General features: G+C 48.6%; 1 protein-coding gene across 2 annotated transcripts; it reads left to right on the forward strand.

Annotated features, from left to right (window-relative positions):
- Window positions 1–74: 74 nt before the first annotated feature.
- Window positions 75–19,250, forward strand: LOC122097759 (glyoxylate/hydroxypyruvate reductase B-like). 2 transcript variants are annotated; one of them, XM_042668343.1, is made up of 7 exons: window positions 75–301; window positions 5,792–5,856; window positions 11,922–12,306; window positions 13,438–13,609; window positions 15,913–16,091; window positions 16,971–17,067; window positions 19,031–19,250. In XM_042668343.1, exons 2-7 carry the CDS (start codon window positions 5,845–5,847, stop codon window positions 19,185–19,187), a joined length of 1,002 nt encoding a protein of 333 aa, XP_042524277.1. In that variant the 5' UTR covers window positions 75–301; window positions 5,792–5,844; the 3' UTR covers window positions 19,188–19,250. The 2 variants fall into 2 exon arrangements, with proteins under 2 accessions (XP_042524277.1, XP_042524276.1); XM_042668342.1 differs by lacking the exon at window positions 75–301 and having other exon boundaries at window positions 5,723–5,856; window positions 11,922–12,345.
- The last annotated feature ends 1,692 nt before the right edge of the window (window positions 19,251–20,942 follow it).

Genomic DNA, 20,942 nt, shown 5'->3' on the forward strand with positions numbered 1-20,942 from the left:
GTGCTGACGACATCCGCACGCGCCGACGCGCGCGTGCGCGCTGACGACCCCGCGAGCGCAGGCGCCGTCGGGTGGAGTCCCGCAGCCGCGCGGCGCCGTCGGGTGGAGTCCCGCAGCCGCGCGGCGCCGTCGGGTGGAGTCCCGCAGCCGCACGGCGCCCGCGTTTCCTCCAGAAGCGGCTCTTCACCGGGTCCGCCGCTGCCGCCTCCGCCGCCGCCGCCCTGCTCCCTCCGGTCTCGGCCTCCCGCCTCGCGCGCCTCGGGAGTCCCGGAGGCTCAGCGGAGCCGCTGCACCGCCGCAGGTGACGGACGGGCTGGGGCGGGCCTTCGGGAGGGCGGCGGCGGGGTCGAGGCCCGGGCCTGCACCCCGACCCCGGGCCTCCACCCCCACCCCGGGCCTCCACCCCCACCCCGGGCCTCCACCCCCACCCCGGGCCTGCACCCCCACCCCGGGCCTGCACCCCCACCCCGGGCCTCCACCCCCACCCCGGGCCTCCACCCCCACCCCGGGCCTCCACCCCCACCCCGGGCCTGCACCCCCACCCCGGGCCTCCACCCCCACCCCGGGCCTCCACCCCCACCCCGGGCCTCCACCCCCACCCCGGGCCTGCACCCCCACCCCGGGCCTCCACCCCCACCCCGGGCCTGCACCCCGACCCCGGGCCTCCACCCCCACCCCGGGCCTCCACCCCCACCCCGGGCCTGCACCCCCACCCCGGGCCTCCACCCCGACCCCGGGCCTCCACCCCGACCCCGGGCCTCCACCCCCACCCCGGGCCTCCACTCCGACCCCGGGCTTGCACCACAACCCCGGGCCTCCACCCCGACCCCGGGCCTGCACCCCCACCCCGGGCCTCCACCCCCACCCCGGGCCTGCACCCGACACCCGGCCTCCACCCCGACCCTCGGGCCTGCACCCCGACCCCGGGCCTCCACCCCGACCCCGGGACAGGGGCCAAGCCTCCGGCCCTGCATCCCGACCCCCGGGACCGGCGGCAGAGACCCCGGCCTCCACCCCGAGCCCCAGGAAGCTGGCCCACGGGGACCCCGGCCCGCTGCTCGTGGACAGCCCGTCTGTGTGCCCTGTTCTCAGACAGCTGTTAGCAGTTCCTTAGCACCAGTGTTCCTGTTCCAAGCTAAGACACAAGTCCAAGGTCCCCAATAGTCTATCTCAACTAGTTGTTTCGTTTTCTTTTTAAAACGTTGTTTCTAGTGAGACGTTGTATGCCCAGTCTGGCCTCCAGCTCTCTGATCTGTCAGGCCTGGACCATCAAAACCCCCACTTTACTTTTGCTCCCCTTTGTGGCTTCTGTTTTCTTTCTTTCTTTTTAGATTCCTTATTTTTGTTATATGAGATTCCATGACCAAACTTTAGTCAGGCTCCTGAGTCTACTCCTAGGCCTTTCTGTACACTTCCCTATAAAACCTGGTTTGTAGTGAAAACGCTGTAGGGCAGCTAGAATCATCCTGGCTCCCTGAGCAGACTTCTCTTCCTCGAGGATCCTGCAGGATTGCTGGAGATGTCTGGTCTCCCTGGCCCATTCTCATTAAACTCTCTTTCCCTGATGTGATCTCCTAGGCATTTTTCCATCAGTAGATCCCTTCCTTGCTCTTTAGCTATAGATACCTACTTTGTCTTGCTGTGTAGGGAGTTGAACTCACCCCCCCCCCCCCCCACATACACACACACCGTTGGGTTTGTTGTCACTTGCTGCCAGTTTCCTTCAACTGTCCCTGGTGTCAGCAGTAACCTTGTCCCTGCTCCTTTAAGTGTACTTGAATATCCTGAGCCATCATCCCATGGCAAGTGGTAAGACTGTGTTAGGCAACTTGGGGAATGTGCTCTTGAAAGGCCTTTGCTGTCTATTCCAGGTAACATGAACTGGTCCTGAGACCAATAATGGCCGTGCCTTTTTCACTGGGGCCCATGAGTTTTAGTCAAAAAATTTCTTTCTGTCTTATAGCAACAAATGAGCCCCTTTCCATGGAACAGCCCTGTGATCCAATTTGACTATAAGGTGGTTGCTCCTATACTTAATTGTGACACTTTTGCACTCTTGGGTATATGCAGGACCATGGACAACAGTCTCACTAGTAGCATGCACGGTGTCCCCAGCACGATGAATATACTAGCCACTAAGGAGGAAGCTTCCAGTTTAACCCCACCTGGATTACTTTGTATGCTGGAATGAAAGCCTGTGGTGTCTTCAGCAGTGGGAATTAATCATTCTGGCATGCAGCCATCTGCATCCACACGGGCTATATCCTATATGGTATAGTCTGAGCAGCCTCGTGGCCGACAGCTTACAGGACCGTGTCCCATGCCTGAAATGGGCTTCAGTTAACAACCTGATGGCTTTGAAAACATTTAAAGAAACAATGGATGTCACTTTATTTAAAATCTTTAGCTGTTGCTTTAAGTAGCTTGCTACTTCTGCAGCTATTTTTTATATTGGCTGTAATATTTTTATATCTCCTTAGTAGTTTGTATTTTTTTGGTATTAACCTCCCTGTGTGGGGTGAGCATTGTCACCCAGCCAGGTTTTACAGTCTACCTACCTTATCTCAGACACAGGGTACACCCAATTAGGACATGCAGGTTGTACCCTAAGAGCATATCTACCCACAGCACACTTTCTTCCTGGGGAGAAATAGAAACAATGTACTCCCAGGTAAACCTGGGTTTTTGTACATGTTTTGTTCTACTTTTGTATTTATCTGTAGCTGTTATCCTCTGTGTTTGGAATTGTTATGTTTGCCTTGGTGTCCACTAGTTCTATTATGACCTGTTCATTAATAGGGGACTAGTACATTTACAGTATAATGTGAGGTCTTCTATAAAAAATCATATTTTAATGTATCCTCATTGCTTTGCAGTTGGTACAATGCCATAAAAAGTGGACATAAGGGTTTTATACAATTGTTCTTGTTGGGCTGGGAAGGTAGTTCAGTGGTAGAGCGCTTGCCTTGCATGCCTGAGGCCCTGGGTTCAATTCCTCAGCACCACATAAGCAAAAAGAAAAAAGCCAGAAGTGGCCCTGTGGCTCAAGTGGTAGAGTGCTAGCCTTGAGCTGAAGAGCTGAGGGACAGTGCCCAGGCCCAGAGTTCAGGCCCCACGACCGGACCCAAAAACAAAAAAAAATTGTTCTTCTTATAAAACAAGTCTAATTGGAGAATAATATTGAACTCCAGGTTCCTGTTTATAGGCCAAAACTCCTCATAGGTGAATTTTATGAACCTATTAAAAAGAAACTTATCGAGGGGGTGGGCGGGGAGTGGAGGTGGGAGGGAAGGGATGGTAGGGGAAAAACAAAGGAGGAAGAAACAATGCTTGATAAGAAATGGACTCATTATCTTGCTCATGTAACTGTAACCCCTCTGTACAGTATTTTCACAATAAAAAACTTATTAAAAAAAAACCTTTTAAGTCCCTGTTCCTATCCCAAAGGTAACAAATTCTCTAAGAACCAAGACTGAGCTAATGGTGAAACCAGGACACACTTGTGACTTAAAACTTTTAACTATGCAGACCTTCCTCCCCTCAGCAGCCCGTGCTCCCTATTTAACTGGAGCCAATTCTGTATCCCTGAAGGCAGTGGAAGAAGTACTTACTGAAGAGCTGTCTTCTCATAGCTGCAATGGAATAAATCTTTCTCTTTTCTCTATCCTTCAGAAAAGAAACTTGAAGCCACCACTAATAAGTTGGTTACTAAACACACACACAAAACTGGTTGGCAGCTATTTAAAATTTGTAACCCAGTAGTACATGCCTATCATCTTAGCTACTTGGAATGCTGAGATCTGAAGATTTTGGTTTAAAGCCAGCCCAGGCAGGAAAGTTCACAAGACTTTATCTCCAATTAGCTAGCAAAAAATGCTGAACTGGAGGCATGGCTCAAGTTATAGAATGCCAGCAATGAATGAAAAAGCCAAATGAGAATGGAGAGCCCCAGGACTGGGGCTGGGAAGGTGGCTCAGTGGTAGAGCACTTGCCTTGCATGCCTGAGGCCCTGGGTTCGATTCCTCAGCACCACATAAGCAAAAAGAAAAAAGCCGGAAGTGGCGCTGTGGCTCAGGTGGTAGAGCGCTAGCCTTGAGCTGAAGAGCTGAGGGATAGTGCCCAGGCCCAGAGTTCAGGCCCCACGACCGGACCCAAAAAAAAAACAAAACATGAAGTCTGAAAATATATATCAAACTGTTACCTGAGTATAAATGACAATAAATAGTCTACCATTGCTGGGTGCCAGTGGCTCACTATAATCCTAGCTACTCAGGAGGCTGAGATCTAAGGATCATGGTTCAAATCCAGCCCAGGCAGAAAAGTCCCCTTGAGATTTATCTCCAGTGAACCACTCAAAAACCAGAAGTGCTGTGGATCAAATGGTAGAGCAATAGCCTTGAGCATGAAGAGGCACCGGCGCAGCATCCAGGCCCTGAGCTCAAACCCCACAATCAACTAAATAAAATTCTACCACTTACTGTAATACTAGGGTTTGAACTCAGGACCTTCCACCTACTAGGCAAATGCTCTACCACAGTCCTAATTCTACCTTTTTAAAAAATAAGGGGCTGGGAAGGTGGCTTAGTGGTAGAGTGCTTGCCAAGTATCATGAAGCCCTGGATTCGATTCCTCAGTACCACATACACAGAAAAAGTCGGGAGTGGTGCTATGCTATGGCTCAAGTGGTACAGTACTAGTCTTGAACCAAGAAAAGCTCAGGGACAGTGTCCAGGCCCTGAGTTCAAGACCCAGGGCTGGCAAAAAAAAAAAAGAATAAATGAAAGATTTCATCTTTAGATTATAACTAATATGTAAATATACAATTAAGAGTGGAGATGTAGCACAGTGGTAGAGTGCTTGCCTAATGTACACAAGACCCTGTACTACAAAAGAAAAAAAATATATAAATTTTGTACACTGTTCTTTCACCCTGCAACCCTGATGAGTCACTTATTACTGTGAGTGGTTTTGTAGCTGATTCCTTATGATCTTTTCTACACATATGATCATGCCATCTCAAATAGAGTATTACTTCTTCCTTTCCATTCTAGATGGCTTTTGCTTTTGCTTTATTAATTTTGCCTAAGTGCCTTGGCTAAAGTATCCTATACAATTGTGAACAGAAGTAGCTAGAGCACTTGTTTCTGATCTTAGTAGCCGACCTTGAACTCCCAATCCAATCCTCCTGTCTCAACCTTCCGGATTATGGGCTTAAAAATAGTCTTTACAGAGGCTGGGAAGGTGGCTCAGTGGTAGAGCGCTTGCCTTGCATGCATGAGGCCCTGAGTTAGATTCCTCAGCACCCCATAAGCAAAAAGAAAAAAGCCAGAAGTGGTGCTTTGGCTCAAGTGGTAGAGTGCTAGCCTTGAGCTGAAGAGCTGAGGGACAGCACCCAGGCTGAGAGTTCAGGCCCCATGACTAGACCCCTCACCCCCCCCCCCAAAATAGTCTTTACAGGGGCTGGGAAGGTGGCTCAGTGATAGAGTACTTCCTTGCATGCAAGAGGCCCTGGGTTCGATTCCTCACCACCACAAAAGCAGAAAAAGTGAGAATGGTGCTGTGGCTCAAGTGGTAGAGCACTAGCCTTTAGCTGAAGAGCTGAGGGACAGCACCCAGGCCCTGAGTTCAGGTCCCATGACTGACAAAAAAGTCTTTCTGCTCTGGGCTGAAAGGTCTATAGAGCCACACCTCTCCCTGGCCAGCAATCAACTGCCAGAACACTTACTTGACTTTCCTTTGAAAGAAACTGTTGGAATTCACTTTGTTTTTCTTTCTGTATTCAATTTTCAAGGTGCTTTAAGAGAAGAAAATCCTGAATTTAGAGTCTTGAGTCCATTTAATGCAATGTCAGAAAAGGTAAGTGTGTTTTAAAAATAAATGAAGTAAGTAATACAAGGGAAAAAAAACCCTCATTTTTAACTATTTGAACAATCAAGTTAAATAGCATGAGGATAGTGCATATAGCAGTCAAAAAATGTTAAGCCTGAGCTATTTATGCGAGGCAAAGCCAAAGCTGTAGAAATTCTAATTTTTTCAAAATTTTTATTGTTTCAAATGGGTGCTTTATCATTTTTTTTTTGTCGGTCGTGGGGCTTGAACTCTGGGCCTGGGCGCTGTCCCTCAGCTCTTCAGCTCAAGGCGAGCGCTCTACCACTTGAGCTACAGCGCCACTTCCGGTTTTCTGGTGGTTTATTGGAGATAGGAGTCTCACGGTCTCTCCTGCCCAGGCTGGCTTTGAACCGCGATCCTCAGATCTCAGCCTCCTGAGTAGCTAGGATTACAGGCGTGAGCCACCAGCGCCCGGCTGCTTTATCATTTTGTATCTTATGAAATGCAAGAGGTCAATTGAGTTTCCTTTCAGTAGTGTTCACACTGCCCAGAGCAGGATACTTGTCCTCTTGGTCTCATTATGCAAAGATTAGGGAAGAGAAGGAAATGAGATACTAGGAGGTGTCAGGTGTTGTGAAGGAAGGGGACTCAAGGCTGAGTCCAGGGGACAGTGGTAGCAGCCCCCAGGTCAGAGCTGGCCCTCCATGGATGGTGCTTTGGGGGCATTTTTCACAGGCATTGTTGGCCTGCTCTCAGCTCCTTTTCTAGTCTGTGGTTGCAATAGGTCAAAGTCTGTTGCCTGTGGAGATAATAAGCAAGAGGTGGGGTGGTTTGGGCCCAGGGGCAGTGTTCACATAGTATTATTTCTCCCCTCTGGGCCTGACACTCTCTCTATCTCTCTCTCTGGCTTTGAACCGCATGAGACACCAAAACACGGTTGACGCTCTTAACTTTGGACAATCTGTAGATATTGACATGTGACCATGCTGCAGGTATGCAAGGAAACAGATACTGGCATTCACAGTGTGATGGGAGTGGTGTCCCTGGCCTGGCAGTGACCGTGGTGTGCACATGTCACCCACCCTTCAATCAGTGCTGGGGGTAATCAGAAACACAGAAGCAAGCCAGCACTGGTGGCTACTCAGGAGGATGAGATTTGACAGTGAGGTTGAAATGCAGCCTGGGAGGAATGTCTGTGAGACTTTTATCTCCAGTTAACCACTGAAAAGCCAGAAGTGGAGCTGTGGCTTGACTGGTAAAGAGTTAGCCTTGGGGTTGGGAAGGTGGCTCAGTGGTACATACTTGCCTTGAATGCATGAGGCCCTGGGTTCAATTCCTTAGCACCACATAAATAGAAAAAGCCAAAAGTGGCGTTGCAGCTCAAGTGGTAGAACACTAGCCTTGAGCTGAAGAGCTGAGGGACAGCTGAGGCCCAGAGTTCAAGCCCTACAACCGACAAAAAAAAAAAAAAAAAGAGCCTTGAGAAAAAAGCTCAAGAATGGCACTTAGAACCTAAGTTTAATCACCATGATTGGTGCATGCAGGTGTACACACACACACACACAAACTCACCCATACACACAAACTAATTGGTGCAAAAAAAAAAAAATTCCTGGCCTTAAAAACAACAGATGAAATTCGTATGTAAAAACGTCCTCTCTACAAGGACATGGTGGTAGATTCATAATGCCAGCACTACAGAAGCAGAGGTGGGAGGACCTTCACCCCCAGGCCTGCCTGGGCTACATATAAAAAGAAAAGTTTCTCATGAAGTGACCAGGAGGAAATTCAAGCAAACCTTACTGAATGCTCTCTGGTTCCCAGCCATTCTCACTCCCTCGCTTTCTGCCCCCCCCCCCCCAATACCTTTCTGCCTCCCTTTCCTCTTCTCTCCCCCCTGGAAATATTCTATTGAAAGTTTTTTTTTAATTTTTATTTTATTATTCAGTAGTTGTACAAAGAAGTTTCAATTCCATAAGAGGTTATAAATACAATGCATCTTGATCATTACCCCATCCAGCACTGTTCCCCATTTTCCCCTTCCCACCCCTGTCCTGGAATGATGTAGTTCATTCTGTGCATAATGTTCATGGAATAGAATGCTGACTGCATTTGCTCACCCTTCCTTCCTTCCTGTGCCCCCTTCTTGCCCACACCAACATGTTTCAGCTTCCTGGCAGTCATTCTGTTAAAGGGTTCTCAGTTATTTAGAGGAGCTCGACCCCTGGATTCCTCCCCAAGTATACCATCCTTTAGTCAGTCTGTCTGTGTATGCACATAAAATCCTGAATATATCATCATGGATGTTTTACTTTAGATTTAACTTCCACATATGAGAGAAAACATGCTGTTTGTCTCTCTGAGCCTGGCTTGCTTCACCTAACTTAATTTTTTCTAGGTCCATCCATTTCCCTGTAAATATTCTTTCTGATAGATGAGTATATATATATATATATATATATATATTTTTGTTTCTTGATCTATTCATCCATTGTAGGACATCTAGGCTGTTTCCATAACTTGGCTATTGTGAATAGTGTAGCAATGAACTTGAATGTGCAAGTTTCTCTACTTATAATATGCAGGATAGATATCCAAGAATAATACCACTGGATCAAACTAAACTTTGGTTGTGTTTTTGTTGGTGGTGGTAGTGGTCATGGAGCTTGAATTCGAGGCCTGGGTGCTGTCTCTAAGCTCTGTTGCTCAAGGCTAGCACTTTACCACTTTGAGCCACTGCTCCACTTACATTTTTATGATGGTTAATTGGAGATAAGAGTCTCATAGGACTTTATTGCCTGGGCTAGGTTTGAACCATGATCCTCAGGTCTCTGCCTCCTGAGTAGCTCAGAGCTTTTTCTGTTTATGTGGTGCTGAGGAATCGAATCCAGGACTTCATGCATGCTAGGCAAGCACTCTACCACTAAGCCACCTTCTCAGCCCCTCTAGGATTCTTTATGTTTTTTAATTTATTTTTTGTGGGTTATGGGGCTTGCACTCTGGGCCTGAGCACTGTCTCTCAGCTCTTCAGCTCAAGGCTAGTGCTCTACCACTTGAGCCACAGCACTATTTCCAGTTTTGGGGTGCAGCCCTTGCCTACCTCTCTCCCCCTACGTTTCTGTGCTCAGGGTTCAGGGCTGGGCACTGGTGGTTTACTCCAGGAATCCCAGCCACTCAGCCTTGTGTTTCAAAACCAGCCCAGGCAAACACTGGACGTTCTGTGACTGGATCTCACTTAGACATTTGTGTGTGTGTATGTGTGTGTTGTTTGTGTGTGTGTGTGTGTCGTGGGGCTTGAACTCTGGGCCTGGTTCTGGTGCTGTCCCTGAGCTCTTCAGCTCAAGGCAAGCACTCTGCCACTTGAGCCACAGCACCATTTCTAGTTTTCTGGTAGTTATTTGGAGATAAGTCTCATGGACTTTCTTGCCCAGGCTGGCTTTGAACCATGATCTTCAGATCTCAGCCTCCTGAGTAGCTAGGATTACAGGCGTGAACCTCCAGTGCCCGGCCTTCTAAGATTTAGATGCAGGATTATGTCATCTGCAAATAGGGATAGTTTTACTTCTTTCCATATTTGGATCCTTTTTATGTCTTCTCTTCCCTTACTGCTCTGTCTAGGAATTCTAATTTATTTATTTATTTATTTATTTATTTTTTGGGTCCAGTCGTGGGGCCTGAACTCTGGGCCTGGGCGCTGTCCCTCAGCTCTTCAGCTCAAGGCTAGCGCTCTACCACTTGAGCCACAGCGACACTTTCGGCTTTTTTTCTTTTTGCTTATATGGTGCTGAGGAATCAAACCCAGGGCCTCAGGCATGCAAGGCAAGTGCTCTGCCACTGAGCCACCTTCCCAGCCCTAGGAATTCTAATTTATTTAAAAAGAAGTGGAGAGGGGCTGGGAAGGTGGCTCAGTGGTAGAGCGCTTCCCTTGTATGCATGAGGCCCTGGGTTCGATTCCTCAGCACCACATAAGCAAAAAGAAAAAAGCCAGAAGTGGCGCTGTGGCTCAAGTGGTAGAGCGCTAGCCTTGAGCTGAAGAGCTGAGGGACAGCGCCCAGGCCCAGAGTTCGGGCCCCACGACCAGACCCCCCCCCCCAAAAAAAAAAAAAAGGAGTGGAGAGAGTAGACATCTTGTCTTGTACTTTATTTTAGAGGAAATGGCTTTAATTTTTCATTTATATGATACTGACTGTAGGTTTGTCATACATAGCATTTATTATGTTGAAGTATGTTCCTTCTATTCCTAGCTTTTTCAGATTTTTTATCATAAAAGGATATTGGATTTTGTAAAAAGCTTTTTCTGCATCTATTGAGATGATCATATGATTGGCCCTGTCAATGTGCTATATTAGGTTTATTGATTTAAGGGTTTTTTGTTAAGTATTTTTACATTGTTGTCTTTGGTAAGTCTTTCTTGTTAAAGCTTTGAAAAGTTTGAGAAGGCTTTGAAATCTGCATTGGCCCAACAGAAGACCAATTTCCATAACTTCCACTTTCACCCAGGTAAAAGGAAAGAGCCCTTAGGGAGACAGAATATCTTTGATCAGTTCAAACACAATCTTTCATTTGAGTAATGATGATTAGTGATTGAGAGGATTGTTGAGATAGAAACACATATACTTGTTCCTTCTTTTCTGTCTTTACAAGTAAGCTATTCAACATTATGAGCTATTGAGAATTACACTCTTTGCTGTCAGACACTATGAACTGACTGCCCTGGCCCAACTCTGGTCTTACCACAACTCATGAATTACTGTTCACCTTTGTAGGTTTGTGACTGATTCTCTATGTGCGGGGTCCTACTTTTTTTAGGGAATGTTTCATGCTGGGGAAAAACTTGGACTTAATTTCTAGCTAGGCTCAGTGGCTCACTCCTGTAATCCTAGCTCCTCAGGAGGTGAGATCCAAAGATCATAGTTCAAAGCCAGCCTGGGCAGGAAAGTCTGAGAAACTCGTATCTCCAGTTAACCACCAGAAAACTGGAAGTGGTGCTGTGGCTCAAGTGGTAGAGCACTCACCTTGAGCTGAAAAGCTGAGGGACAGCGCCCAGGCCCAGAGTTCAGGCCTTGACTGACAACAACAACAACAAAAAGTTAATTTCTGGCTCAGATGGGAGATGGAGGTGAAGTTTTGTCTCCTCTACAGTTGCATACTAAATTATCTCAAAACTTAGTGGTTTGGGTAATAATAAATATTTGTCACCACACAGCTTGTGTTTTTTGTGTTTGTTGTTTTGTTTTTTTTTGTGGATTGTGGGGCTTGAACTCTGGGCCTGGGTACAGTCCCTGCGCTCTTCAGCTCAAGGTGAGCGCTGTACCACGTGAGCCACAGTGCTACTTCCAGTTTTCTAGTGGTTTATTGAAGATAAGATTCTTACAGCCCTTCCTGCCTGGACTGGCTTTGAACCATGATCCTCAGATCTCAGCCTCCTGAGTAGCTAGGATTACAGGTGTGAGCCACCAACACTCGGTTCGTTACAGTTCTTGAGATCTGGAATTCAGGAGAGGCTCACCAGGTGGTTATGACTCAGGGTCTTGAGACTGCAATTCACATAGATGTTGGCTAGAGTTGCTCCCATCTCCAGGCCCACACAGCTGTTGGCTGGCCTCAGAATGGCTTCCATTTCACCATATGGACCTCTGCACAGGCCTTGCATAGGGTAGCCTCTGCACACTTCAAAGTCTTGCTCCATAGAGATGGACAGAGACAGAGAAAGACAGGGAAATCAAACAAGAGAATGAAAAAAACCTAAGATGATGCTGAGGGGTGAGAAGCAGTCCCTCCCTTTGAGTCAGTGAGTTCGGCCACTCTTTTCTTGGCGGTGTAACCAGGTGTGATTGCCAGGAGGGTCCGTGGAGCTCATCTCCAAGGTCAGATCAAGGGCAGAAGTAAAGACCTGGGTAAAGTGTCAGGAGGGGAAGATGGTGAGACCTCAGTTTTGGGGTCTGGCTGCCTGTGCCTCTCAGGTTTCTTAGGAGCTTATCTAGGAAATGGATAAGTTCTAATCCAGATCTAGGGACTCTGAGAGTAAGCAAGCATGTGGAATTCCCACTGATTGTTGTTTGACTGTGGATGTTGTATCCTGTGCTCTGCAGGCTGCAGGAGACCTGGCATTGCCTGGAGTGTTGGTGTCAGGGCTTGCGGGGCCACGTGGCATATGTGAGGACCATCTTGGAGATCTGCAGAAGCACTTCACCCTCATTACCATGAAAGAGTTTTTGAAAAACAAAAACAAATTCAGGGAAAAGATCCAAGCTATATATATATGGGGTGGAAGTCCAGTGATCAGCCGGGAGCTCCTCCTGAGCCTGCCTTCCCTGAAGCTTATTGCCAGTGCTGGTGTAGGTTTGGATCACCTGGACCTGCCGCTCATCACTGGCTGTGGTGTGAAGGTGGCCAACACCCCAAGAGCAGTATCCAGCCCCACAGCAGACCTGGGGATGGCCCTGTTGCTGGCCTCAGCTCGCAGGGTAGTAGAAGGTAAAAAGCCTTGTTGTGGGTTTTTCCACTATTCAGACGGCAAGTATTTAATAATATACATGTTAAAGTAATTTTAAAGTACACAAACATCTCATCAAATAGCATGTCTTTTTCTGGTCCTGACTTCTTTATATGGGCATGCAGATCTTTGTTTTACCAGGAGTTGGAGTCATTCCCATTTGTGTGCAGCTTCTATCACTGCTAAAGTCCAGGATGCGGGGGAAATTTTTTTTTTTTTTTGGGTTCGGTCGTGGGGCCTGAACTCTGGGCCTGGGCACTGTCCCTCAGCTCTTCAGCTCAAGGCTAGCGCTCTACCACTTGAGCCACAGCGCCACTTCCGGCTTTTTTCTTTTTGCTTATGTGGTGCTGAAGAGTCGAACCCAGGGCCTCGAGCATGCAAGGCAAGCGCTCTGCCACTGAGCCACCTTCCCAGCCCCGAGCAGGGGAAATTCTATACAAAGTAGTCTCTGATAGCAGTAGGTTTTGCCACTAAATGTCGCTCACAAATATGAGGGGAGGTCACTGTCAACACAGTGGAGAGCTGGGCGCCGGTGGCTCATGCCTGTCATCCTAGCTACTCAGGAGCTGAGATCTGAGGATCATGAATCAGAGCCAGCCCAGACAGGAAAGTCCATGAGACTCGTATCTCCAAATAACCACCAGAAAACCGGAAATGGTGCTGTGGCTCAAGTGGTAGAGTGCTCACCTTGAGCTAAAGAGCTCAGGGACAGTGCCCAGGCCCAGAGTTCAAGCCCCACAACCAACAAAAAAATAACTGAATAAATAAACACAGAGGAGGATTCCCCACTAGACCTCTGGGAGCCACCGTTCTGAAAGGTGTTTCCAAAGGTATCTCTGGTATGGAGTCTGAGAAAAGGCGCTAGAACCAGACTATTCTTACTTCTGGCTGGTCAGCAGATATACCCCAAACACCAGACCAGAAATCCTTCTGTTTTAAAGCATCCTCTGAGAAGGGTATGGTTTTGGTTTTAGGAAGCGCCTATTTATTCCTCTCAGCCAAAGCCGAGAAAGGCAAGAATGCACACGACTGCAGGACTCTAGCCTGGCTCTCTGTCCACAGTCCTCTTGCTTTGGTGCTATTTCCCCAGTTCATTCTGTTGCATATTTCAGGGCACCAGCTGGCTGTTTCACCATGCACAGAAGAATTCTGTGTAAACTGGATGGGGCAAGAAGTGTCTGGTGCCACTCTGGGGATAGTTGGCATGGGCACCATTGGCTATAAGATTGCTCAAAGGGCCAGAGCATTTGAAATGAAGATTCTGTATCACAACAGGAACCGCAGGTAAGACTCAGAAAGAATCTGGATTGATTTAGCAAGGGCTTTGGTCACATGGCCAGTGTTTGTACTCAGCTTCTATGAAACTGTATTCTTTTCTAAGAACTTGTAGTGTGTGCCGGTGGCCCATGCATGTAATCCTAGCTACTTAGGAGTCTGATCTGAGGATCAAGGTTCAAAGCCAGCCCAGGCAGGAAGGTCTGTTAGACTCTTATCTCCAGTAAACGACCAGGAAACCGGAAGTGGCACTGTGGCTGAAGTGGTAGAGTGCTAGCCGTGGGCTGAAGAGCTGAGGGACAGCGCCCAGGCCCAGAGTTCAGGCCCCACGACCGACAGAAAAAAAAAGAAGAACTTGTAGAGAATTAGTCTAGGCATTTTGACAATTTCCCAGAAATGTGGTCTGACTTACTTTTTTTCCTGGGAAAATATTTCTGTTGTTATTATGAAGGTGATGTACAGAGGGGTTACAGTTACATAAGTCAGACAAAGAGTGAATATCTTTTTGGACAATGTCACCCCTTCCCTTGTTTTCTCCCAGTTTTTCCTTCCCATCCCCACCCACAAATTGTATGGTTCATTTTCAACATAGTTTTTAGTGATTACCACTGCTGCATTTGTTCACCATTTCTGTGCCCTCCCCTTGCCCCCTCAAAGACAGATAAGTGAACAAACAAGTCAAAACAACAACAACAAAGAAAAACCTTCATTTCCATTTCCTGGAGTTTTTTTGGGGGGTCCAGTCCTGGGGCCTGAACTCTGGGCCTGGGCGCTGTCCCTCAGCTCTTCAGCTCAAGGCTAGCGCTCTACCACTTGAGCCACAGTGCCACTTCCGTCAAGACAATTTTTTTTTCTCCTTTTGTTGTTTATAGGTTTTGAACTCAGGGCCTGGGTGCTGTCCTTGAGCGTTTTTGCTCCTTGCTAGTACTCTACCGCTTTGAGCCACAGTGCCAATTCCAGTTTTCTGGTGGCTAATTGGAGATAAGAATTTCATGGATTTTCCTGCCCAGGCTGGCTTTGAACTATGGTCCTCAGATCTCAACCTTCTTAGTAACTAGGATTATAGGCATGAACCACTAGTACCCGGCCTAATATTTTTAAGATGAAATATGTCTTATGTTTATTTTCTATGCAGTCAATACTTTAAAAATACAGTTTAAAAAATAACAGCCAGCCACAGGTGGCCCACACCTGTAATCCTAGCTACTCAGGAGGCTGAGATAAGAGGATCATAGTTCAAAGCCAGTCTGGGCAGGAAAGTCTATGAGACTCTTATCTCTAACAAACCACCAGAAAACCAGAAGTGGCGTGTGGTTTAAGTGGTAGAGCGCTCGCCTTGAGCTGAAGAGCTGAGGGACAGCGCCCAGGCCCAGAGTTCAAGCCCCACGACAAAAAAAACTTCATATAATGTTGTGTTTCATACTTACAAGAGAAATGGCTGCCCACGTATGCTGTGAACCCCTGGGCCTTAGGATTCCTGTTATCAGCTTGTCTTGGGGGTGACCAGAGCATGAGTTAGGATTTGACGAAAACCAAAAACCACAATCCTGCCTTCATCGACTCTGATTCTGCTTTCTGTCCAACTCTAAGGACTTTCCTGTTTATTTGCTGTTATTGCTTAGACTCTGATATTGCTTAGCCCCTTATCTGCTTGAAGCAGATCTTGCTATACTACACACTGGGGTACCATCCAGGCACAGGACTCAAAGGCCAGAGGTAGAAGTTCCTGTGCTCAAGGGGCTGCAGTCTGGAGATCCTACGGATGCTGGGAAAACAGGAGTTGAGCTATGGTTTTGAGAATTCCCAATGCTGATCCAGGCCTTCTGTCCCAGCTAGGGAGCCTACCCAGTGTGATGACGCTGGCCCCAGCAGACTCCTTCTGTGAGGGCTAGATTAATTTATGATGAAGATGTGATTTTCTTTTTCTTTCTTTTTTTTTTTTTTTTTACTATCTTTATTAGCATGAATAAATTCATTTTTGTGTGTGCTGGTCCTATGGTTTAAACTCAGGGGCTGTCCCTAAGCTTTTTTGTGTTCAAGGCTAGTGCTCTTGAGTGTCAGCTCCACTTCTGGCTTTGTGCAGGGTACTTAATTGAAGATTAGAGTCTCACAGGCTTTCTCCTGCCTGGGCTGACTTCAAACTATGATCCTCAGATCTCAGCCTCCTGAGTAGCTAGGATTACAGGCGTGAGCCTCCAGTGTTAGGCTTTTAGTGTAAATTTATTATACAAAGAATTTTCATTGTTATATTTTCAAACATGCATATAATGTACTTTGATCTTTGATCCTGAAGAACATGATTTTCCTCATAGGAAGATGGAGGAAGAAGAAGCAGTTGGGGCTACTTACTGTAAGAGGCTGGATGACCTGTTGCAGCAATCTGACTTTGTGATGTTAGTCTTGAGCCTGACGCCCCAGACCCAGGGACTGATTGGGAGACGGGAGCTGCTGCTGATGAAGCCAAGCGCCGTGCTCATCAACATTGGCAGAGGTACGCTGAGCACCAGTATGCCTGTGATCCTAGCTACTCAGGAGGCTGAGATCTGAGGATTGCAGTTCAAAGCCAACCTGAGCAGAAAAGTCCCCATGAGACTCATCTCCAGTTAACCACTCAAAAACTGGAAGTGGCGCTCTGGCTCAAGTAGTAGAGCACTAACCTAACCAAAAGAGGTTCAGGGACAGTGCCCAGGTCCTGAGTTCAAGCCCCACAACCACCACCACCACCAACAACAACAACAAAAAAAACTGGCAGAGGTACAGCACCATTCTGTCTGAAGACAGCATGGCTGGGAAACAAGGCCAGAGGAGTATACAGCTCTACCTTTGGCATTTCTTTTTCTTTTTCTGTTTTCTTTTTCTTTGTCAGTCCTGGGGCCTGAACTCTGGGCCTGGGCGCTGTCCCTCAGCTCTTCAGCTCAAGGCTAGCGCTCTACCACTTGAGCCACAGCGCCACTTCCAGGTTTTTATGCTTATGTGTGCTGAGGAATCAAACCCAGGGCTTCCTGCATGCAAGGCAAGCGCTCTACCACTGAGCCATCTTCCCAGCCCTTTTTTTTTTTTTGTCGGTCGTGGGCCTGAACTCTGGACCTGGGTGCTGTCCCTCAGCTCTTCAGCTCAAGGTGAGCACTTTACCACTTGAGCCACAGCACCACTTATGGCTTTTTCTGCTTATGTGGTGATGAGGAATCGAACCCAGGGCCTCATGCATACAAGGCAAGCACTCTAGCACTGAGCCACCTTCCCAGGCCCAAAGACCTTGGGTATCTTGAGTCATGTTGCTGGAAGAAAATGAAGATGTGTTTGAACCTACAGCTACTGTGACCAGAAGTTCTTTCATTTGTTTTGATAGCAGGGTTGTGTTTCAATTCAGGTCTGGTAGTTGACCACGATGCCCTGGCAGAAGCTCTGAAGAATGAGGTCATTAAATCTGCAGCACTAGACGTGACATACCCAGAACCCCTGCCAAGGTAACAGGGCCAGGTGAAGCCCAAGTCTCCTCTGCCGAAAGGGTGTCGGACAGCTGCTTCTGATGGCATAGGAGCCACATCCCCGCAGCCTAGGACTGAGGAACAGTGGCTCTGCCGTCCCACCTGTCTGGTGCAGCAGACTTTCCTGCTACTAGTTAGCATCTCTGAGATGTGAGGTGTCAGGTGCTCAGAGCCCCAGACAGCACACCCACAGGTTCTCACTCTCGGGTCAGAGCAGCCTCACACGCACTGTTCTGGCACCTAAGGGTGGAGTTAGAAGTTCTCTGTCACAAGCCTTCGTGTCTTTACTGTGTTTCTTCTTCATCTTGTGTTTGATGCTAAATATTCCTATATTCTGTGACTACAGCTATGCAAATACATAGCTTTAGATATTAAGATCCTGTGGAAATACAGTCTTTCTGTGGTTTGTTTGTTTAGCGTTCCTGGGGTTTGCACTTGTTATGTAAACACTGTACCACTTAAATCAGCCAATTTTTTGTTTGTTTGTTTTTTTTGTCAGTCGTGGGGCCTGAACTCTGGGCCTGGGCGCTGTCCCTCAGCTCTTCAGCTCAAGGCTAGTGCTCTATCACTTGAACTACAAGTGCATGCGAGGCAAGCACTCTACCACTGAGCCACCTTCCCAGCTCAGCCCCAGCCATTTTTGCCGTTATTTTTTAGATAGAAACTCTTTTACCTGGAGCTGGCCTTGCACCCAGCTCCTCCTATCTGGGATTATAGGCATATTACGCCCCCCCCCCCCCCACCACCACACACACACTTTGATCCAGGAAGACTTAAGATGTGTGTGTGTGGGGGGGGGGGGGGAATGGAGTTTGAGCTCAGGACCTGGTATTACAGGCATATCCTAACACACACACACACACACACACACACACACACACACACACACACACTTTGATCCAGGAAGACTTAAGATGTTTGTGTGTGTGTGTGTGTGTGGAGTTTGAGCTCAGGACCTTGTATTACAGGCATATCCTAACACATACATACACACACATACACAATTTGATCCAAGTAGGCTTTTTATGGTAATGTTTGAACTCAAGGTCTGTACTTGTAAGGCAAGAACTCTACTACTTGAATCATACACCAGCCTTTCTTCTTTTGGTGCTGGGGATGGATCCCAGGGCACTATATATAGCACCAGTATATAGCAAATGCTACATACTTAGCTACACCCCCCAGTTTGCTGTGTTTTGATTTTAGTGAGTCAACCTTTTAGGATTAGAATCTTGGCTCTGTCACTAGGTAAACTAGACATTTGTGTGTCTGTGTGTGTGTGTGCATGTGCGCGCATGCATGTGTGCGTGTGTGGGCATGTGTGCATGGACTAGGGCTTGAATTCAGGGCAGGGGACTGTCCCTTAGACTTTTTCACTCAGGGCTGGTGCTTTACCACTTGAGTCACAGCTCCACTTCTGCTTTTTCAGATAAGAGTCTCAAGGACTTTCCTATGTGGGCTAGCTTTGAACTCTGATCCCCAGATCTTAGCCTCCTGGGTAACAAGAACTATAAATATGAGCCACTAGTGCCAGCCAGGTTGACTTTTTATCCCTTGCCTTTCTCTTGGAAGAGAGTTTCCTTTTAATCAGCTAATTCTAGTTAATGAGAGTTTTCCTTCTCAATGCCACTCCTTATTAAAAGTGAATTTAGCTTGTGCCATGATGGCCAGACCAGCACCTTTGCTGGCTAGACCAACCCAAAGCTCTATGCTGTCTTGGTGGCAGTGTGTCTCATCACCACCATGGATAGTGCTGCTTGTGCTAATGGTCTATTTGCAGTTAGAGTACACATTTAGAACCAAAAATCCCAGGTCTCCCAGACGAGGGTTGGATGAGTGGTGGTGCAGTTGCGTGTGAGTGAACCCTGCCCTGTCTCAAGGTGGTGTTTCCTGCAAATGAAGCCAAACTGCTTCCAACAGCTCTCCTCACTCTGTATTCCAGGGAGCATCCTTTGTTGAAACTGAAGAATGTCATTCTGACGCCTCATATTGGGAGTGCCACTCACCAAGCCAGACGACAAATGATGGAAAATATGGTTGCAAGCATCCTGGCTGCTCTCAGTGACCTTCCCATTCCCAATGAAGTGGTACTTAAATGATTCCTGTGAACTGAGAATCCGCTCAGATGAAAAAATGTCAGATTAAAATGGGGAGAAGCTGTATTTTTTGTGCATTTTGTATAATACACGCATCATGTAGATGAGTTTCATACTGTTGAGATGGAAGTAATTGAAGAACAGTAATAATAAACTGGGTGCTGGGTTCACACTTGTAATGCTAGCTGCTCAGGAGGCTGAGATCAGGAGGATGGAGGTTTTAAGCCAGAACAGGCAGAAGTTCTCAAAACCCCTATTCAGCATTCAAAGCTGGATGTGGTGGTGTAAGCTACCATGTAAAGGATTGTGGCCAAGTGGGCCCAGGCCAAAAGCTCAACCTTATCTCAAAAGTAACCAAAGCAAGAAAGGTTTTATGCATTCCCCAGGTGGTACACTGCTTGTCTAGTTAAGTGAGAAGCTGAGTTCAAACTCCAGTACTGCCGAAAAAGAACAGTAATAATAGAATATATCCTCAAGACAGCTCCTTGAGAAGTTACTCTTCTATAGGTTCAGCCTTCAAACATTTAAATGAAAACCCTTAGGTTTGGTTTTTATTTGAATTTGGATAAAACCCCTGTGTTACAGCTGCAAATGTTCTGGTTGATTATGTTTCCTTCCGTCTTGTTAAATTATTTTTCTCATTTTCTTTTGTTACGGAGGGGTCCTGCTGCCTCAGCCTTCTAAACGCTGAGGTTACAGGTTTGCGCAGTCACATCCCAGCTTTGTTAAAACACTGATCGCTTCCTGGGTCACGTATTCTCTAGACCACAGTCAGTATTCATTTATTTTATTGAATAAACAGCTGCTGAGAACTTTCTGTCTCAAATTTTGTTCTCAGTCTTGGCTATCACAGGAAAGAACATGCAGTGCTTGCTAGGGACGGGGCAGGGGCGTGCTTTTCAGTGGGAGAGACAAACGGCCACACTGTCGCGCGGCTGGCGAACGGGAGAGGGCAGGAACGGCGGGGAAGGGCTGGGGGTGGGTCTCCTTCAGGATGTCTGGACAATCAGGACAGGCCTGGCAGGAAAGCCTGCCCTTTGTGGCGGTCCCGGGCCTGAACCCTGGGCCTGGGCGCCGTGCCCAGCGCCCCAGCTCCAGGCCGGCGCCCGCCGCGGGAGCCCCGCGGTCAGAGGACTTGGCTGCCCGGGCTGGCTTCGAACCGCGACCCGCAGGTCTCGGCCTCCTGAGCGGCGGGCGACGGCGGAGCCCCGGCGCCGGCCTCACGTCGCACTCCAGACACAGTTGAACCGCACCAGGCAGCGCCAGGGGCTCCGTCCGCGGGTCGGCCGCCCCGGCCTCCCCCTGCCCGGGTCAGGTAGCTGGCTCCGCAGGGCCCCGCAGGGCCCGCGGGAATTCGCCCTGTCCGTGTGTGCGGGGCTCGGGCCGGTACACTTCCACGCGGGAGGCCACGAGCCACGACGGTATCTTAGAAGGGACATGAAGCCCGCGCCGTGCCCGCACCCGCGCGCCCGCACCCTGCCTGCGCCGTGCTCGCGCCCGCGTGCCCGTGCCAGCACCCTGCCTGAGCCGTGCCCGCGCCCCCTGCCCGCGCCATGCCCCCGCGCCCCCTGCCCGCGCCATGCCCCCGCGCCCGCGCCCCCTGCCCGCGCCATGCCCCCGCGCCCGCGCCCCCTGCCCGCGCCATGCCCCCGCGCCCCCTGCCCGCGCCATGCCCCCGCGCCCGCGCCCCCTGCCCGCGCCATGCCACCGCGCCCCCTGCCCGCGCCATGCCCCCGCGCCCGCGCCCCCTGCCCGCGC

This window comes from Dipodomys spectabilis, unplaced genomic scaffold (genome assembly GCF_019054845.1).
Source record: "Dipodomys spectabilis isolate Male_0828 unplaced genomic scaffold, ASM1905484v1 ptg000432l, whole genome shotgun sequence".
In the NCBI taxonomy this organism is placed as follows: domain Eukaryota; kingdom Metazoa; phylum Chordata; class Mammalia; order Rodentia; family Heteromyidae; genus Dipodomys; species Dipodomys spectabilis.

Excerpts from the sequence above, each read along its gene's own strand:
- LOC122097759 (XM_042668342.1), top strand. Across the intron at positions 12,346-13,437 it reads GTTTTTCCACTATTCAGACG|GGCACCAGCTGGCTGTTTCA; the intron begins GCAAGTATTTAA and ends TGCATATTTCAG. Across the intron at positions 17,068-19,030 it reads TACCCAGAACCCCTGCCAAG|GGAGCATCCTTTGTTGAAAC; the intron begins GTAACAGGGCCA and ends TCTGTATTCCAG.